This window comes from Oncorhynchus mykiss, chromosome 13 (assembly GCF_057628025.1).
Source record: "Oncorhynchus mykiss isolate SJ-2025 chromosome 13, ASM5762802v1, whole genome shotgun sequence".
Classification (NCBI taxonomy): domain Eukaryota; kingdom Metazoa; phylum Chordata; class Actinopteri; order Salmoniformes; family Salmonidae; genus Oncorhynchus; species Oncorhynchus mykiss.
In genome coordinates this window covers 2,888,347-2,910,162 of record NC_143034.1, presented here as the reverse complement: position 1 = coordinate 2,910,162, position 21,816 = coordinate 2,888,347, and the positions used below count along the sequence as shown (strand labels likewise).

The window sequence follows — 21,816 nt, the reverse complement described above, 5'->3', positions numbered from 1 at the left end:
CCTCCTCAAAGTGGGTAAATGACATGCCCTCCTCAAAGTGGGTAGATTACATGCCCTCCTCAAAGTGGGTAGATGACATGCCCTCCTCAAAGTGGGTAGATGACATGCCCTCCTCAAAGTGGGTAAATGACGTGCCCTCCTCAAAGTGGGTAGATGACATGCCCTCCTCAAAGTGGGTAAATGATATGCCCTCCTCAAAGTGGGTAGATGACATGCCCTCCTCAAAGTGGGTAAATGACATACCCTCCTCAAAGTGGGTAGATGACATGCCCTCCTCAAAGTGGGTATATGACATGCCCTCCTCAAAGTGGGTATATGACATGCCCTCCTCAAAGTGGGTAGATGACATGCCCTCCTCAAAGTGGGTATATGACATGCCCTCCTCAAAGTGGGTAAATGACATGCCCTCCGCAAAGTGGGTAGATGACATGCCCTCCTCAAAGTGGGTAGATGACATGCCCTCCTCAAAGTGGGTAGATGACATGCCCTCCTCAAAGTGGGTAAATGATATGCCCTCCTCAAAGTGGGTAAATGTAGATTGTAACAATGAAAATCCATTATGTATATTTATCATTATTTTTCATTATATATCATTATTTATCCTTATTTATCATTATATATCATTATATATCATTATCATTATATATATATATATATATATATATATCATTATTTATCATTATCATTATATATATATATATATATATATATCATTATATATTTATCATATTATTATTTATCATTATATATCATTATTTATCACTATATATATTTATCATCATATATCATTATATCATATCATTATATATATATATCATTATTTATCATTATATATCATTATATATCATTATTTATCACTATATATATTTATCATCATATATCATTATATCATATCATTATATATATATATCATTATTTATCATTATATATCATTATTTATCATATCATTATATATATATATCATTATTTATCATATCATTATTTATCATTATATATATTTATCACTATATATATTTATCATATCATTATTTATCATTATATATATTTATCACTATATATATTTATCATATCATTATTTAGCATTATATATATTTATCACTATATATATTTATCATATCATTATTTATCATTATATATATTTATCACTATATATATTTATCATATCATTATTTATCATTATGTATATTTATCACTATATATATTTATCATATCATTATTTAGCATTATATATATTTATCACTATGTATATTTATCATATCATTATTTATCATTATATATATTTATCACTATATATATTTATCATATCATTATTTATCATTATATATATTTATCACTATATATATTTATCATATCATTATTTAGCATTATATATATTTATCACTATATATATTTATCATATCATTATTTATCATTATATATATTTATCACTATATATATTTATCATATCATTATTTATCATTATGTATATTTATCACTATATATATTTATCATATCATTATTTAGCATTATATATATTTATCACTATGTATATTTATCATATCATTATTTATCATTATATATATTTATCACTATATATATTTATCATATCATTATTTATCACTATATATATTTATCACTATATATATTTATCATATCATTATTTATCATTATATATATTTATCATTATATCATTATTTATAATTTATCATTATATTTATTTATTATTATATATACAGTGGGGAGAACAAGTATTTGACACACTGCCGATTTTGCAGGTTTTCCTAGGTCTGTAATGTTTTATCAACGGTACACTTCAACCGTGAGAGACGGAAACTAAAACAAAAATCCAGAAAATCACATTGTATGATTTTTAAGTAATTAAATTGCATTTTATTGCGTGACATAAGTATTTGATCACCTACCAACCAGTAAAACATTTTTTTAAATTCATGAGGTGATTGGGGGACTAAACCTGATAGTATAACAATAGTAGTAATTATTGTTTTATATACAACACTTTTCATTACAAAGACAATCTCAGACTGTAAAAACTAACAAAACTAACAAAACACATGTAGAGATCTGGCAGGTCTTGGTGATGGTCTACCACAGATTCAGATGATGTGTTGTTCAGTCAGACAGTTCAGAAAGACTGGGCAGTAGTTTAAAAGGAGGGGGCAGAGATGTCACAGAGGGAGCAGCGATGTCACAGAGGGGGAAGCGATGTCACAGAGGGGGCAGCGATGTCACAGAGGGGGCAGCGATGTCACAGAGGGGGCAGCGATGTCACAGAGGGAGCAGAGATGTCACCGAGGGAGCAGAGATGTCACCGAGGGAGCAGCGATGTCACCGAGGGAGCAGCGATGTCACCGAGGGGGCAGCGATGTGACAGAGGTTAACAGGTTAACTGACATGATGAAAACGATGTGCATCCAAGGGGCAGAAGTCAGTGTGCTGTTGTGATTCTGGATGGACAGATAGCGATGAACAATGACAAGAAGCTGCAATGTGGGGAGTCGTAGGCGGCTCCTTTAAATTAGTTTCATCTTATTCTTGACACGTGTCTCGTTTTGAGGTGTTTTGACTGACGGCACATCTATGTTAAACTTCGCTAGCTGGTTAACCAACTGTAACAATGTATCTGAGACACAACAGGTGCTCATTGTGCCAATTTATTTATGTTTATCAATCAACAATTTGAGAAATATAGTGTACATGTTGGGAATAATCTAGACCAACCCCGTCTGTTTTGCCCCATATTTGAGCACGTGTCGGGTTTGTTGCTACAACCAACCCATCTATAAGGTGTGGTTAAGGTTAGGTGTTAAATCAGATTTTAATAATAACTTGTTTAGAAATAGGGAGGGTTTATCTATTTGTGGCTGTGGTAACTAGTGACGACCCAACAACAACAGCCAGTCGGTCACCTCCGTTGCCAAAAATAGCGGCAAAATCAAAGTTCTTCAGTGTTTCACTGCGGTCAAGTGAGCGGACACTCGCTAAACGCTGTCCAGCCATCCGCTCTCCAGTTTCCTCCTGAATTTGCGTGCGTGAATACAAATACATTTTTTTTTTTCTGGGAAACTGAGTCAGATGAGTCGTGCATTTTATTTCATTTTTTTTGTGCCTTTATCAAAAGTTACTTTGATATCACGGGTAGCGTGAGGCTGCACAGTTGCCACGGTGGTGCTGTTTTGGAAATGTTAAATCGTTAAAGCAAGATGTGTTTACACCCTTACAACAACAACAACAACAACAACAAATGCGATTTTGAAACTGCAGTAAAAGTGGGGTGACTGTGGTATTTCGGATAGAGAATAGCTGCAGTAAAAGTGGGGTGACTGTGGTATTTCGGATAGAGAATAACTGCAGTAAAAGTGGGGTGACTGTGGTATTTCCGATGCAGAATAACTGTAGTAAAAGTGGGGTGACTGTGGTATTTCGGGTGCAGAATAACTGCAGTAAAAGTGGGGTGACTGTGGTATTTCGGATAGAGAATAACTGCAGTAAAAGTGGGGTGACTGTGGTATTTCGGGTGCAGAATAACTGCAGTAAAAGTGGGGTGACTGTGGTATTTCGGGTGCAGAATAACTGCAGTAAAAGTGGGGTGACTGTGGTATTTCGGATGCAGAATAACTGCAGTAAAAGTGGGGTGACTGTGGTATTTCGAATGCATACAGGGCCTTCGGAAAGTATTCAGACCCCTTGACATTTTCCACATTTTGTTACGTTACAGCTTTATTCTAAAATGTATTAAAACATTTTTTTGTTACTCAATCTACACACAATACCCCACAATGACAAAGCAAAAACTGTTTTGTATAAATTTTTGCAAGGTTATTAAAATTAAAATTAAAAAAACACAAGTCAGAACACAGCCTCTCCATTCTCTCATGTGATTTCAGGTCCTCTGACTGGGAAAATGTCTTTCCACACTGAGAGCAGTGGTATGTCTTCTCCTCCTGTGTATGTACCCGTAGGATGCCATCACTCCCCATTGCTGACCAGAAATGAGCTACAACTGGGCTAATAACTAGCAAAGAAAATAAACAACTGTGTACACACGGCTACATGGTTTGATTTCAAAACAAGCACATCCACTCACTGCCCCACTTGACTTTTCAGTGCAATTAGAATCCTCCTCCGATGCACTCTACCTAAAAAATAAAATCAAAGACAGTCTTGCATAGTTCATTTGTTTTTTGAAAGGGGGCTGATATTAGGTTGATTCAACCACAATTCCCACAGTAATATAATAATAATAATAATAATAATAATTCCCCTTTTCAGTAGTGGGAAACGTTTATAGTGTTAACGGGGCAAAGTAAAAAGGGAAGTGAAGTTCAATCTCGTGCGTCTCTACAGGTATTTCTGGTGCACGGCCGTCCTGGGAAAGCTGCACAATATGATTTCATATAAACAAAACACATTTCAGAACACAGCCTCTATTCTGTCTTGTGATTTCAGGTCCTCTGACCGGGAAAATGTCTTTCCGTAATTAGAGCAGTAGTAATGGTTCTCTGCTGTATGTGTTTTTCCTGCTCTTTTAGGTTCCCTAACTGACCTAAACTCTTTCCACACTGGGAGCAGTGGACGGTCTTATCCTCACCTGAGTGTGTGTATTCTCTCCATGCTTTTTCAGGTTCCCTAATCGGGTAAATGTCTTTTGACACTGAGAGCAGTGGTAGGTCTTTTTTTCTGTGTGCGTCCTCTCGTGATATTTCAGGCCCCCTAACTGGGTAAAAGTCTTTCCACACAGGGAGCATTGGTAGGGCTTTTCTCCTGTGTGTTTCTTCTTATGCTCTTTTAGGTTCCCTAACTTGGTAAAATCCTTTCCGCACAAGGAGCAGTGGTAAGGTTTCTCCCCTGTGTGTGTCTTCTCATGCACCTTCAGGTCTCCTAACCATCTAAAATTATTTCCACAATGGGAACAGGGGTAAGGCTTCTCTCCAGAGTGTATTCTCTTATGTTTGTTCAGGTTCCCTAAGTGGGTAAAACTCTTTCCACACTGAGAGCAGTGGTAGGTCTTCTCCACTCCTGTGTGTATTCCTTCATGATTTTTCAGGCTCACTAAATGTGTAAAACTCAATCCACACTGGAAACATTGGAAAGGCTTTTCTCCTGTATGTATCCTCTCATGCTCTTTAAGGCTCCCTATCCGGGTAAAACTCTTCTCACAGTGGGGACAGTGGTAAGGCTTGTCTCCGGTGTGTATTTTCTCATGTTTTTTCAGATACCCTAACTGGGGGAAACTCTTTCCACACTGAGAGCAGTGGTAGGGTTTTTCTCCTGTGTGTATTGCTTCATGCCTATTCAGGCTTCCTAAATGTGTAAAACTTTTTCCACACTTCGAACATTGGAAAGGTTTTTCTCCTGTGTGTTTCATCTCATGCTCTTTTAAATTCCCTAATGTGGTAAAATCCTTTCCACAGTAAGAGCAATGGTAAGGCCTCTCCCCTGTGTGTGTCCTTTCATGCTGCTTCAGGTTCTCTAACCACCTAAAATTCTTTCCACACTGGGAACAGATGTAAGGCTTCACTCCAGAATGTACTCTCTCATGTATTTTTAGGTGCCCTACTCGGGTAAAACTCTTTCCACATTGGGAGCAATGGTAAGGCCTCTCTCCTGTGTGTATTATTTTGTGTTCTTTCAGGTTCCCTAACCGTGTAAAACCCTTTCCACACTGGGAGCATTGGAAAGGCTTCTCTCCTGTGTGTATCCTCTCATTCTCTTTCAGGTGCCTTAACCGTGTAAATTTCGTTCCACACTGGGAGCATTGGAAAGGCTTCTCTCCTGTGTGTATTCTCTCATGTTCTTTCAGATGTGATGACTGGTTAAATCTCTTTTCACAATGGGTGCATTGGAAGAGCTTTTCTCCTGTGTGTGTTCTCTCATGCTCTTTGAGCTTAGATAACCACTTAAAACTCTTTCCACACTGGGAGCAGTTGTGTCCTGTCGCTGGTTTGGGAATCTCTGGGTCTGGATTCTCTGAAGGACTCTTCCCGCTGTCAGAGTGAGAGTCTGGTTTCTCTCCTGGCAAAGATAAAACAGATTATTTGGTTAAACAGAGAGGCATGAATAAAACCTCCACATGATTGAACGGTCTTCCCATGAGGTTTAATCCAGACTAGATCCCTCATTATAAAATGGTAAATATGGATTCTGGATGCTGATTGGTTGATAGCCGTTAGATAATCCCAGGTAATACCTGTTCAAAGTTCCATTTGAATTATTATTCTTTACCACCAGTCACTACAACATCACTACAACACCACTACATCATCACTACGACCAGTCACTACAACATCACTACAACATCACTACACCCAGTCACTACAACATCACTACGACCAGTCACTACAACATCACTACACCCAGTCACTACGACCAGTCACTAGTGGTATTGTAGTGACTGGATGTAGTGATGTTGTAGTGACTGTTCGTAGTGATGTTGTAGTGATGTTGTAGTGATGTTGTAGTGACTGGATGTATTGACTGGTCGTATTGATGTTGTAGTGACTGGATGTAGTGATGTTGTAGTGACTGTTCGTAGTGATGTTGTAGTGATGTTGTAGTGACTGGATGTAGTGCTGTTGTATTGACTGGATGTAGTGATGTTGTAGTGACTGGATGTAGTGACTGGTCGTATTGATGTTGTAGTGATGTTGTAGTGACTGGTCGTATTGATGTTGTAGTGACTGGATGCAGTGATGTTGTATTGATAATGTAGTGACTGGATGTGGTGATGTTGTAGTGACTGGATGTAGTGATGTTGTAGTGATGTTGCATTGATGTTGTAGTGACTGGTCGTATTGATGTTGTAGTGATGTTGTAGTGACTGGTTGTAGTGACTGGATCTAGTGATGTTGCAGTGATGATGTAGTGATGTTGTAGTGACTGGATGTAGTGATGTTGCAGTGACTGGATGTAGTGATGTTGTAGTGACTGAATGTAGTGATGTTGTAGTGACTGGATGTAGTGATGTTGTAGTGACTGGATGTATTGATGTTGTAGTGACTGGATGTAGTGATGTTGTAGTGACTGAATGTATTGATGTTGTAGTGACTGGATGTAGTGATGATGTAGTTATGTTGTAGTGACTGAATGTAGTGATGTTGTAGTGACTGGATGTAGTGATGTTGTAGTGACTGGATGTAGTGATGTTGTAGTGATGATGTAGTGACTGGATGTGGTGGTGATGTTGTAGTGACTGGATGTAGTGATGTTGCAGTGACTGGATGTAGTGATGATGTAGTGACTGGATGTGGTGGTGATGTTGTAGTGACTGGATGTAGTGATGATGTAGTGATGTTGTAGTGACTGAATGTAGTGATGTTGTAGTGACTGGATGTAGTGATGTTGTAGTGACTGGATGTAGTGATGTTGCAGTGACTGGATGTAGTGATGTTGCAGTGACTGGATGTAGTGATGATGTAGTGATGTTGTAGTGACTGAATGTAGTGATGTTGTAGTGACTGGATGTAGTGATGTTGTAGTGACTGGATGTAGTGATGTTGCAGTGACTGGATGTAGTGATGTTGTAGTGACTGGATGTAGTGATGTTGTAGTGATGTTGTAGTGACTGGATGTAGTGATGTTGCAGTGACTGGATGTAGTGATGTTGTAGTGACTGGATGTAGTGACTGGATGTAGTGATGTTGCAGTGACTGGATGTAGTGATGTTGTAGTGACTGGATGTAGTGACTGGATGTGGTGGTGATGTTGTAGTGACTGAATGTATTGATGTTGTAGTGACTGGATGTATTGATGTGTAGTTTAGTAGGATGGAGGCTGTATGGGTCTGTTACTACTACAGTGTAGTTTAGTAGGATGGAGGCTCCGAAGCTGTGTGGATCTGTAACTACTAAAGTGTAGTTTAGAAGGATGGAGGCTCCATAGCTGTATGGGTCTGTAACTACTACAGTGTAGTTTAGTAGGATGGAGGCTGTATGGGTCTGTAACTGCTACAGTGTAGTTTAGTAGGATGGAGGCTGTATGGATCTGTAACTGCTACAGTGTAGTTTAGTAGGATGGAGGCTCCATAGCTGTATGGATCTGTAACTGCTACAGTGTAGTTTAGTAGGATGGAGGCTCCATAGCTGTATGGATCTGTAACTGCTACAGTGTAGTTTAGTAGGATGGAGGCTGTATGGATCTGTAACTACTACAGTGTAGTTTAGTAGGATGGAGGCGCCATAGCTGTATGGATCTGTAACTACTACAGTGTAGTTTAGTAGGATGGAGGCTCCATAGCTGTATGGATCTGTAACTGCTACAGTGTAGTTTAGCAGGATGGAGGCTCCATAGCTGTATGGGTCTGTAACTGCTACAGTGTAGTTTAGTAGGATGGAGGCTCCATAGCTGTATGGATCTGTAACTGCTACAGTGTAGTTTAGTAGGATGGAGGCTCCATAGCTGTATGGATCTGTAACTGCTACAGTGTAGTTTAGAAGGATGGAGGCTGTATGGGTCTGTAACTGCTACAGTGTAGTTTAGTAGGATGGAGGCTGTATGGATCTGTAACTACTACAGTGTAGTTTAGTAGGATGGAGGCTCCATAGCTGTATGGATCTGTAACTGCTACAGTGTAGTTTAGTAGGATGGAGGCTCCATAGCTGTATGGATCTGTAACTGCTACAGTGTAGTTTAGTAGGATGGAGGCTGTATGGGTCTGTAACTGCTACAGTGTAGTTTAGTAGGATGGAGGCTGTATGGATCTGTAACTGCTACAGTGTAGTTTAGAAGGATGGAGGCTGTATGGGTCTGTAACTGCTACAGTGTAGTTTAGTAGGATGGAGGCTGTATGGGTCTGTAACTGCTACAGTGTAGTTTAGTAGGATGGAGGCTGTATGGGTCTGTAACTGCTACAGTGTAGTTTAGTAGGATGGAGGTTCCATGGCTGTATGGATCTGTAACTGCTACAGTGTAGTTTAGTAGGATGGAGGCTCCATAGCTGTATGGATCTGTAACTGCTACAGTGTAGTTTAGTAGGATGGAGGCTCCATAGCTGTATGGATCTGTAACTGCTACAGTGTAGTTTAGTAGGATGGAGGCTCCATAGCTGTATGGATCTGTAACTGCTACAGTGTAGTTTAGTAGGATGGAGGCTCCATAGCTGTATGGATCTGTAACTGCTACAGTGTAGTTTAGTAGGATGGAGGCTCCGTAGCTGTATGGATCTGTAACTACTACAGTGTAGTTTAGTAGGATGGATGCTGTATGGATCTGTAACTGCTACAGTGTAATTTAGTAGGATGGAGGATCCATAGCTGTATGGATCTGTAACTGCTACAGTGTAGTTTAGTAGGATGGAGGCTCCGTAGCTGTATGGATCTGTAACTACTACAGTGTAGTTTAGTAGGATGGAAGCTGTATGGATCTGTAACTGCTACAGTGTAATTTAGTAGGATGGAGGCTGTATGGGTCTGTAACTGCTACAGTGTAGTTTAGTAGGATGGAGGCTGTATGGGTCTGTAACTGCTACAGTGTAGTTTAGTAGGATGGAGGCTGTATGGGTCTGTAACTGCTACAGTGTAGTTTAGTAGGATGGAGGCTGTATGGATCTGTAACTACTACAGTGTAGTTTAGTAGGATGGAGGCTCCATAGCTGTATGGATCTGTAACTGCTACAGTGTAGTTTAGTAGGATGGAGGCTCCATAGCTGTATGGATCTGTAACTGCTACAGTGTAGTTTAGTAGGATGGAGGCTCCGTAGCTGTATGGATCTGTAACTACTACAGTGTAGTTTAGTAGGATGGAGGCTGTATGGATCTGTAACTGCTACAGTGTAATTTAGTAGGATGGAGGATCCATAGCTGTATGGATCTGTAACTGCTACAGTGTAGTTTAGTAGGATGGAGGCTCCGTAGCTGTATGGATCTGTAACTACTACAGTGTAGTTTAGTAGGATGGAAGCTGTATGGATCTGTAACTGCTACAGTGTAATTTAGTAGGATGGAGGCTCCATAGCTGTATGGATCTGTAACTGCTACAGTGTAATTTAGTAGGATGGAGGCTCCATAGCTGTATGGATCTGTAACTGCTACAGTGTAATTTAGTAGGATGGAGGCTCCATAGCTGTATGGATCTGTAACTACTACAGTGTAGTTTAGTAGGATGGAGGCTCCATAGCTGTATGGATCTGTAACTGCTACAGTGTAGTTTAGTAGGATGGAGGCTCCATAGCTGTATGGATCTGTAACTGCTACAGTGTAGTTTAGTAGGATGGAGGCTCCATAGCTGTATGGATCTGTAACTGCTACAGTGTAGTTTAGTAGGATGGAGGCTGTATGGATCTGTAACTACTACAGTGTAGTTTAGTAGGATGGAGGCTCCATAGCTGTATGGATCTGTAACTACTACAGTGTAGTTTAGTAGGATGGAGGCTCCATAGCTGTATGGATCTGTAACTGCTACAGTGTAGTTTAGCAGGATGGAGGCTCCATAGCTGTATGGGTCTGTAACTGCTACAGTGTAGTTTAGTAGGATGGAGGCTCCATAGCTGTATGGATCTGTAACTGCTACAGTGTAGTTTAGAAGGATGGAGGCTGTATGGGTCTGTAACTGCTACAGTGTAGTTTAGTAGGATGGAGGCTGTATGGATCTGTAACTACTACAGTGTAGTTTAGTAGGATGGAGGCTCCATAGCTGTATGGATCTGTAACTGCTACAGTGTAGTTTAGTAGGATGGAGGCTCCATAGCTCTATGGATCTGTAACTGCTACAGTGTAGTTTAGTAGGATGGAGGCTGTATGGATCTGTAACTGCTACAGTGTAGTTTAGTAGGATGGAGGCTCCATAGCTGTATGGATCTGTTACTACTACAGTGTAGTTTAGTAGGATGGAGGCTCCATAGCTGTATGGATCTATAACTGCTACAGTGTAGTTTAGTAGGATGGAGGCTCCATAGCTGTATGGATCTGTAACTACTACAGTGTAGTTTAGTAGGATGGAGGCTCCATAGCTGTATGGATCTGTAACTACTACAGTGTAGTTTAGTAGGATGGAGGCTGTATGGATCTGTAACTACTACAGTGTAGTTTAGTAGGATGGAGGCTCCATAGCTGTATGGATCTGTAACTACTACAGTGTAGTTTAGTAGGATGGAGGCTCCATAGCTGTATGGATCTGTAACTACTACAGTGTAGTTTAGTAGGATGGAGGCTCCATAGCTGTATGGATCTGTTACTACTACAGTGTAGTTTAGTAGGATGGAGGCTCCATAGTTGTATGGATCTATAACTGCTACACAAAGTATATTTTTAAGTTGAAGGATTCTTTCACGCCGTTTCAAAAGCCGTGTCGCAAGTAATGATCAACTTTCTAAAACACACACGGCTTGTCTCAGACTAAACATAGTACATTTACATCCAGGACACTGAAATTAGTATGATGTTTGGTTACATAAGACAGATGGTTATTTAAGGCAAAAATGAAGGTATGGTGGTTGACTGGTGTGGGTGAGTGAGCGTATAACACGAACCTCTAGCAACCCAAAGGTTGCTAGTTAGAATCTCAACACGGATAACTTCAGCATTTTTAGCTAATTAGCTACTTTTGAACTACTTACTACTCTTTTTTTTAGCTAGTTTGCAACGACTTAGCATGTCAGCTAACCCTTCCCCTTCTGAGGCCAGGTTGTAACACACGCTTCTTGATTGTAGTTCACATAAGCCAGTCGCCGGCTGAAATCTGTCGGGAGAATATGCAGAACGCTGCCTGGAGTTCTAGCTGGTGTCTTCCCATCAAACTCCTTGAAATTTGCAGTTGTGTCTTTAAAAAAATCACACACTATGTTGTTCTTTAGTGTATTTATATATCGCTTTTCAACAGTAAAAGTTTTAAAAAATCACCTGAGGACGTCTTTAACAATTCCTACGATACAGAAAAACAAAACCGAGTGTAGTGTCCTTTTAAAAATCACACATTAGTTCAACAACTGCAGAGTTTGTGTCCCTGTTTAAGATAGTACTTACTGGAGTTAATCAGATCTCCAGTCTTCTCTTCTTCTGCTTCTTCCTCCTCCAATGTGACAGTAATATCCTTATCTTCCTCCTCCACTCCAAAATCGTAATCCTCTTCTTTCACTGTGACAGTAACCTCCTCGTTTTCCTCCTCTTTCACTTTGAACGCGCCTTCCTCTTCTTTCGCCGTAACAGCCTCGCCCTTAACTTCTTCTTTCACGGTAACAGCCTCACACTCTACTTGTTTTTGTATTGTAACAGCCTCCTCTTCCTCCTCCTCTTTCACGGGAGCATCTTTCTCCGTCCAGCAGACCTCTTCTTCAGCAGGAAGAGAGTATTTTAGTAAACTCATGGTCGGGGATGTTAGCTAAACTAGTGCTAACTAAACCAGCCGACTGACAACAACGTCAATGTGAAATTAAATGGGGTAGCTAGTTGTTTCCACAAAAGTACGTGTAAATCATAGTGTTAAATAAACCAGGAAATAGTCTAAAGAACTTGAACGTTCCGACTTTGTTGTCTAGCGAGCTACCGAGGTGGCTGCAGTTGTTGAAGAAGCGTTCCGTCCACTAGATTATACGTCACACTAGAAACATCGCCTGAAAGACACATATCGCCAGCTGCTGTCTGGAGGGAGGAAACGCAGTTGAGGGAATGTTTATTTTTTGTCTATTAAATAATATATTAACACTTTTACAAAGAAAATAATGTGTTGATTGATTAGTTATGAATTTTTAGTACGAATTTCAAACTAACTTTATATCAATCAAATTGATTTATAAAGCCCTTTTTAAATCAGCCGATGTCACAAAGTGACTCTATTATGACTATCAGAGCTCTATTTTGACCATCAGAGAGCTTCATATTCTATTATGACTACCAGAGAGCTCCATGTTCTATTATCAGAGAGCTCCATATTATATTATCAGAGAGCTCCATATTCTATTATGACTATCAGAGAGCTCCATATTCTATTATGACTACCAGAGCTCCATATTCTATTATGACCATCAGAGAGCTCCATATTCTATTATGACTATCAGAGAGCTCCATATTCTATTATCAGAGAGCTCCATATTCTATTATGACTATCAGAGAGCTCCATATTCTATTATGACTACCAGAGCTCCATATTCTATTATGACCATCAGAGAGCTCCATATTCTATTATGACTATCAGAGAGCTCCATATTCTATTATCAGAGAGCTCTATATTCTATTATCAGAGTGCTCCATATTCTATTATGACTATCAGAGAGCTCCATATTCTATTATCAGAGAGCTCCATATTATATTATGACTACCAGAGAGCTCCATATTCTATTATGACTACCAGAGAGCTCCATATTCTATTATGACTACCAGAGAGCTCCATATTCTATTATGACTACCAGAGAGCTCCATATTCTATTATGACTACCAGAGCTCCATATTATATAATGACTATTAGAGAGCTCCATATTCTATTATGACTACCAGAGACCTCCATATTATATAATGACTACCAGAGACCTCCATATTCTATTATGACTACCAGAGCTCCATATTCTATTATGACTACCAGAGAGCTCCATATTATATAATGACTATTAGAGAGCTCCATATTATATTATGACTACCAGAGACCTCCATATTCTATTATGACTACCAGAGCTCCATATTCTATTATGACTACCAGAGAGCTCCATATTATATAATGACTATTAGAGAGCTCCATATTATATTATGACTACCAGAGAGCTCCATATTATATTATGACTATCAGAGCTCCATATTCTATTATGACTACCAGAGAGCTCCATATTATATAATGACTATTAGAGAGCTCCATATTATATTATGACTACCAGAGAGCTCCATATTCTATTATGACTACCAGAGAGCTCCATATTATATAATGACTATTAGAGAGCTCCATATTATATTATGACTACCAGAGACCTCCATATTCTATTATGACTACCAGAGAGCTCCATATTCTATTATGACTACCAGAGAGCTCCATATTATATAATGACTATTAGAGAGCTCCATATTCTATTATGACTACCAGAGACCTCCATATTATATAATGACTACCAGAGACCTCCATATTCTATTATGACTACCAGAGCTCCATATTCTATTATGACTACCAGAGAGCTCCATATTATATAATGACTATTAGAGAGCTCCATATTATATTATGACTACCAGAGAGCTCCATATTATATAATGACTATTAGAGAGCTCCATATTCTATTATGACTATCAGAGAGCTCCATATTCTATTATCAGAGAGCTCCATATTATATTATGACTACCAGAGAGCTCCATATTCTATTATGACTATCAGAGCTCCATATTCTATTATCAGAGAGCTCCATATTCTATAATGACTACCAGAGCTCCATATTCTATTATGACTACCAGAGAGCTCCATATTCTATTATGACTACCAGAGAGCTCCATATTCTATTATGACCATCAGAACTCCATATTATATAATGACTATTAGAGAGCTCCATATTCTATTATGACTATCAGAGAGCTCCATATTCTATTATCAGAGAGCTCCATATTCTATTATGACTACCAGAGAGCTCCATATTCTATTATGACTACCAGAGAGCTCCATATTCGATTACCAGAGAGCTCCATATTCTATTATGACTACCAGAGAGCTCCATATTCTATTACCAGAGAGCTCCATATTCTATTATGACTACCAGAGAGCTCCATATTCTATTATGACTATCAGAACTCCATATTATATAATGACTATTAGAGAGCTCCATATTCTATTATGACTACCAGAGAGCTCCATATTCTATTATGACTATCAGAGCTCCATATTCTATTATCAGAGAGCTCCATATTCTATAATGACTACCAGAGCTCCATATTCTATTATGACTACCAGAGCTCCATATTCTATTATGACTATCAGAGCTCCATATTCTATTATGACTATCAGAGAGCTCCATATTCTATTATCAGAGAGCTCCATATTCTATAATGACTACCAGAGAGCTCCATATTCTATTATGACTACCAGAGAGCTCCATATTCTATTATGACTATCAGAGAGCTCCATATTCTATTATCAGAGAGCTCCATATTCTATTATGACTACCAGAGAGCTCCATATTCTATTATGACTATAAGAGAGCTCCATATTCTATTATGACTATCAGAGAGCTCCATATTCTATTATCAGAGAGCTCCATATCTATTATGACTATAAGAGAGCTCCATATTCTATTATGACTATCAGAGAGCTCCATATTCTATTATCAGAGCTCCATATTCTATTATGACTATCAGAGAGCTCCATATTCTATTATGACTATCAGAGAGCTCCATACTCTATTATGACTATCAGAGCTCCATATCTATTATGACTATCAGAGCTCCATATCTATTTTGACTATCAGAGCTCCATATCTATTATGACTATCAGAGCTCCATATCTATTATGACTTTCAGAGAGCTCCATATTAAATTATGAGTATCAGAGAGCTCCATATCTATTATGACTATCAGAGAGATCCATATTCTATTATGACTATTATAGAGCTCCATATTCTATTATCAGAGAGCTCCATATCTATTATGACTATCAGAGAGCTCCATATTCTATTATGACTACCAGAGAGCTCCATATTCTATTATGACTACCAGAGAGCTCCATATTCTATTACCAGAGAGCTCCATATTCTATTATGACTACCAGAGAGCTCCATATTCTATTATGACTACCAGAGAGCTCCATATTCTATAATGACTATCAGAGCTCCATATTCTATTATGACTATCAGAGAGCTCCATACTCTATTATGACTACCAGAGAGCTCCATACTCTATTATGACTACCAGAGAGCTCCATATTATATTATCAGAGAGCTCCATATTCTATTACCAGAGAGCTCCATATCTATTATGACTATCAGAGAGCTCCATATCTATTACCAGAGAGCTCCATATCTATTATGACTATCACAGAGCTCCATATTCTATTATGACTATTATAGAGCTCCATATTCTATTATGACTATTAGAGAGCTCCATATTCTATTATCAGAGAGCTCCAAATTCTATTATGACTATCAGAGAGCTCCATATTCTATTATGACTATTAGAGAGCTCCATATTCTATTATGACTATTAGAGAGCTCCATATTCTATTATCAGAGAGCTCCATGTTCTATTATGACCATCAGAGAGCTCCATATCTATTATGACTATTATAGAGCTCCATATTCTATTATCAGAGAGCTCCATATCTATTATGACTATCAGAGAGCTCCATATCTATTATGACTATCACAGAGCTCCATATTCTATTATGACTATCACAGAGCTCCATATTCTATTATGACTATTAGAGAGCTCCATATTCTATTATCAGAGAGCTCCATATTCTATTATGACTATCAGAGAGCTCCATATTCTATTATGACTACCAGAGAGCTCCATATTCTATTATGACTACCAGAGCTCCATATTCTATTATGACTATCAGAGAGCTCCATATTCTATTATGACTACCAGAGCTCCATATTCTATTATCAGAGAGCTCCATATCTATTATGACTATCAGAGAGCTCCATATCTATTATGACTATCACAGAGCTCCATATTCTATTATGACTATTATAGAGCTCCATATTCTATTATGACTATTAGAGAGCTCCATATTCTATTTTCAGAGAGCTCCATATTCTATTATGACTATTAGAGAGCTTCATATTCTATTATGACTACCAGAGAGCTCCATATTCTATTATCAGAGAGCTCTATATTCTATTATGACTATCAGAGAGCTCCATATCTATTATGACTATCACATAGCTCCATATTCTATTATGACTATTATAGAGCTCCATATTCTATTATGACTATTAGAGAGCTCCATATTCTATTATCAGAGAGCTCCATATTCTATTATGACTATTAGAGAGCTCCATATTCTATTATGACTATTAGAGAGCTCCATATTCTATTATGACTATTAGAGAGCTCCATATTCTATTATCAGAGAGCTCCATGTTCTATTATGACCATCAGAGAGCTCCATATCTATTATGACTATTATAGAGCTCCATATTCTATTATCAGAGAGCTCCATATCTATTATGACTATCAGAGAGCTCCATATCTATTATCACTATCACAGAGCTCCATATTCTATTATGACTATCACAGAGCTCCATATTCTATTATGACTATTAGAGAGCTCCATATTCTATTATCAGAGAGCTCCATATTCTATTATGACTATCAGAGAGCTCCATATTCTATTATGACTACCAGAGAGCTCCATATTCTATTATGACTACCAGAGCTCCATATTCTATTATGACTATCAGAGAGCTCCATATTCTATTATGACTATCACAGAGCTCCATATTCTATTATGACTATTAGAGAGCTCCATATTCTATTATCAGAGAGCTCCATATTCTATTATGACTATCAGAGAGCTCCATATTCTATTATGACTACCAGAGAGCTCCATGTTCTATTATGACTACCAGAGCTCCATATTCTATTATGACTATCAGAGAGCTCCATATTCTATTATGACTACCAGAGCTCCATATTCTATTATCAGAGAGCTCCATATCTATTATGACTATCAGAGAGCTCCATATCTATTATGACTATCACAGAGCTCCATATTCTATCATGACTATTATAGAGCTCCATATTCTATTATGACTATTAGAGAGCTCCATATTCTATTATCAGAGAGCTCCATATTCTATTATGACTATTAGAGAGCTTCATATTCTATTATGACTACCAGAGAGCTCCATATTCTATTATCAGAGAGCTCTATATTCTATTATGACTATCAGAGAGCTCCATATCTATTATGACTATCACAGAGCTCCATATTCTATTATGACTATTATAGAGCTCCATATTCTATTATGACTATTAGAGAGCTCCATATTCTATTATCAGAGAGCTCCATATTCTATTATGACTATTAGAGAGCTCCATATTCTATTATGACTACCAGAGAGCTCCATATTCTATTATCAGAGAGCTCCATATTCTATTACGACTACCAGAGCTCCATATCTATTATGAGTATCAGAGAGCTCCATATTCTATTATCAGAGAGCTCCATATCTATTATGACTACCAGAGAGCTCCATATTCTATTATCAGAGAGCTCCATATTCTATTATGACTATCAGAGAGCTCCATATTCTATAATGACTATCAGAGAGCTCCATATTCTATAATGACTATCAGAGAGCTCCATATCTATTATGACTATCAGAGAGCTCCATATTCTATTATGACTATCAGAGAGCTCCATATTCTATTATGACTATCAGAGAGCTCCATATTCTATAATGACTATCAGAGAGCTCCATATTCTATTATGACTAACCAGAGCACCATATTCTATAATGACTACCAGAGCTCCATATTCTATAATGACTACCAGAGAGCTCCATATTCTATTATGACTACCAGAGCTCCATATTCTATTATGACTATCAGAGAGCTCCATATTCTATAATGACTATCAGAGAGCTCCATATCATATTATGACTACCAGAGAGCTCCATATTCTATTATGACTATCAGAGAGCTCCATATTCTATTATCAGAGAGCTCCATATTCTATTATGACTATCAGAGAGCTCCATATTCTATAATGACTATCAGAGAGCTCCATATTCTATAATGACTATCAGAGAGCTCCATATTCTATTATCAGAGAGCTCCATATCTATTATGACTATCAGAGAGCTCCATATTCTATTATCAGAGAGCTCCATATCTATTATGACTATCAGAGCTCCATATTCTATTATGACTATCAGAGAGCTCCATATTCTATTATCAGAGAGCTCCATATTCTAATATGACCATCAGAGAGCTCCATATTCTATTATCAGAGAGCTCCATATTCTATAATGACTATCAGAGAGCTCCATATTCTATTATGACTACCAGAGAGCTCCATATCTATTATGACCACCAGAGCTCCATATCTATTATGACAATCAGAGCTCCATATTATATTATGACTACCAGAGCTCCATATTCTATTATGACTACCAGAGCTCCATATTCTATAATGACTACCAGAGCTCCATATTCTATTATGACTACCAGAGCTCCATATTCTATAATGACTACCAGAGCTCCATATTCTATTATGACTACCAGAGCTCCATATTCTATTATGACTACCAGAGCTCCATATTCTATTATGACTACCAGAGCTCCATATTCTATTATGACTATCAGAAAGCTCCATATTCTATTATCAGAGAGCTCCATATCTATTATGACTATCAGAGCTCCATATTCTATTATGACTATCAGAGAGCTCCATATTCTATTATCAGAGAGCTCCATATTCTATTATGACCATCAGAGAGCTCCATATTCTATTATCAGAGAGCTCCATATTCTATAATGACTATCAGAGAGCTCCATATTCTATTATGACTACCAGAGAGCTCCATATCTATTATGACCACCAGAGCTCCATATCTATTATGACAATCAGAGCTCCATATTATATTATGACTATCAGAGCTCCATGTTCTATTATCAGAGAGCTCCATATCTATTATGACTACCAGAGCTCAATATTCTATTATGACTATCAGAGAGCTCCATATTCTATTATGACTACCAGAGCTCAATATTCTATTATGACTACCAGAGCTCCATGTTCTATTATCATAGAGCTCCATATTCTATTATCAGAGAGCTCCATATTCTATTATCAGAGAGCTCCATATTCTATTATCAGAGAGCTCCATATTCTATTATGACTACCAGAGCTCCATGTTCTATTATCATAGAGCTCCATATTCTATTATCAGAGAGCTCCATATTCTATTATGACTACCAGAGCTCCATGTTCTATTATCATAGAGCTCCATATTCTATTATCAGAGATCTCCATATTCTATTATCAGAGATCTCCATATTCTATTATGACTACCAGAGCTCCATATTTTATTATCAGAGAGCTCCATATTATATTATCAGAGAACTCCATATTCTATAATAACTATCAGAGATCTCCATATTCTATAATGACTATCAGAGAGCTCCATATTCTATAATGACTATCAGAGAGCTCCATATTCTATAATGACTATCAGAGAGCTCCATATTCTATTATGACTACCAGAGAGCTCCATATTCTATTATGACTACCAGAGAGCTCCATATTCTATTATGACTACCAGAGCTCCATATTCTATTATGACTACCAGAGCTCCATATTCTATAATGACTACCAGAGCTCCATATTCTATTATGACTACCAGAGCTCCATATTCTATTATGACTACCAGAGCTCCATATTCTATTATGACTACCAGAGCTCCATATTCTATTATGACTACCAGAGAGCTCCATATCTCTTATGACTATCAGAGAGCTCCATATCTCTTATGACTGTCAGAGAGCTCCATATCTATTATGACTATCAGAGAGCTCCATATCTATTATGACTATCAGAGCTCCATATCTCTTATGACTATCAGAGAGCTCCATATCTATTATGACTACCAGAGAGCTCCATATTCTATTATGACTATCAGAGCTCCATATTCTATTATGACTACCAGAGCTCCATATTCTATTATGACTACCAGAGCTCCATATTCTATTATGACTACCAGAGCTCCATATTCTATAATGACTACCAGAGCTCCAAATTCTATTATGACTACCAGAGCTCCATATTCTATTATGACTACCAGAGCTCTATATTCTATTATGACTACCAGAGCTCCATATTCTATTATGACTACCAGAGAGCTCCATATCTCTTATGACTATCAGAGAGCTCCATATCTCTTATGACTGTCAGAGAGCTCCATATCTATTATGACTATCAGAGAGCTCCATATCTATTATGACTATCAGAGCTCCATATCTCTTATGACTATCAGAGAGCTCCATATCTATTATGACTATCAGAGAGCTCCATATCTATTATGACTATCAGAGAGCTCCATATTCTATTATGACTATCAGAGAGCTCCATATTCTATTATCAGAGAGCTTCATATTCTATTATCAGAGAGCTCCATATCTATTATGACTACCAGAGCTCCATATCTCTTATGACTATCAGAGAGCTCCATATCTCTTATGACTATCAGAGAGCTCCATATCTCTTATGACTATCAGAGAGCTCCATATCTATTATGACTATCAGAGAGCTCCATATCTATTATGACTATCAGAGAGCTCCATATTCTATTATGACTATCAGAGAGCTCCATATTCTATTATCAGAGAGCTTCATATTCTATTATCAGAGAGCTCCATATCTATTATGACCACCAGAGAGCTCCATATTATATAATGACTACCAGAGAGCTCCATATTCTATTATGACTACCAGAGCTCCATATTCTATTATGACTACCAGAGCTCCATATTCTATAATGACTACCAGAGCTCCATATTCTATAATGACTACCAGAGCTCCATATTCGATTATGACTACCAGAGAGCTCCATATTCTATTATGACTATCAGAGAGCTCCATATTCTATTATGACTACCAGAGCTCCATATTCTATTATGACTACCAGAGAGCTCCATATTCTATTATGACTGCCAGGGCTCCATATTCTATTATGACTACCAGAGAGCTCCATATTCTATTATGACTACCAGAGCTCCATATCATATTATGACTACCAGAGCTCCATATCTATTATGAGTATCAGAGAGCTCCATATTCTATTATGACTACCAGAGCTCCATATCATATTATGACTACCAGAGCTCCATATCTATTATGAGTATCAGAGAGCTCCATATTATATTATGACTACCAGAGCTCCATATCATATTATGACTACCAGAGCTCCATATCTATTAT

General features: G+C 37.8%; 1 protein-coding gene across 1 annotated transcript; it reads right to left on the bottom strand.

Moving 5' to 3' along the window:
• Nucleotides 1-1,846: 1,846 nt before the first annotated feature.
• On the bottom strand, nt 1,847-12,681 carry LOC110487186 (uncharacterized). The gene is made up of 2 exons (XM_036948644.2): nt 11,955-12,681; nt 1,847-6,012 (listed from the first exon to the last, which is right to left on the bottom strand). Exons 1-2 carry the CDS (start codon nt 12,292-12,294, stop codon nt 4,544-4,546), a joined length of 1,809 nt encoding a protein of 602 aa, XP_036804539.2. The 5' UTR covers nt 12,295-12,681; the 3' UTR covers nt 1,847-4,543.
• Nucleotides 12,682-21,816: the final 9,135 nt, after the last annotated feature.

Excerpts from the sequence above, each read along its gene's own strand:
- LOC110487186 (XM_036948644.2), bottom strand. The coding sequence starts at position 12,294 with ATGAGTTTACTAAAATACTCTCTTCCTGCTGAAGAAGAGGTCTGCTGG. Across the intron at positions 6,013-11,954 it reads TGGAGATCTGATTAACTCCA|GAGAGAAACCAGACTCTCAC; the intron begins GTAAGTACTATC and ends TATCTTTGCCAG.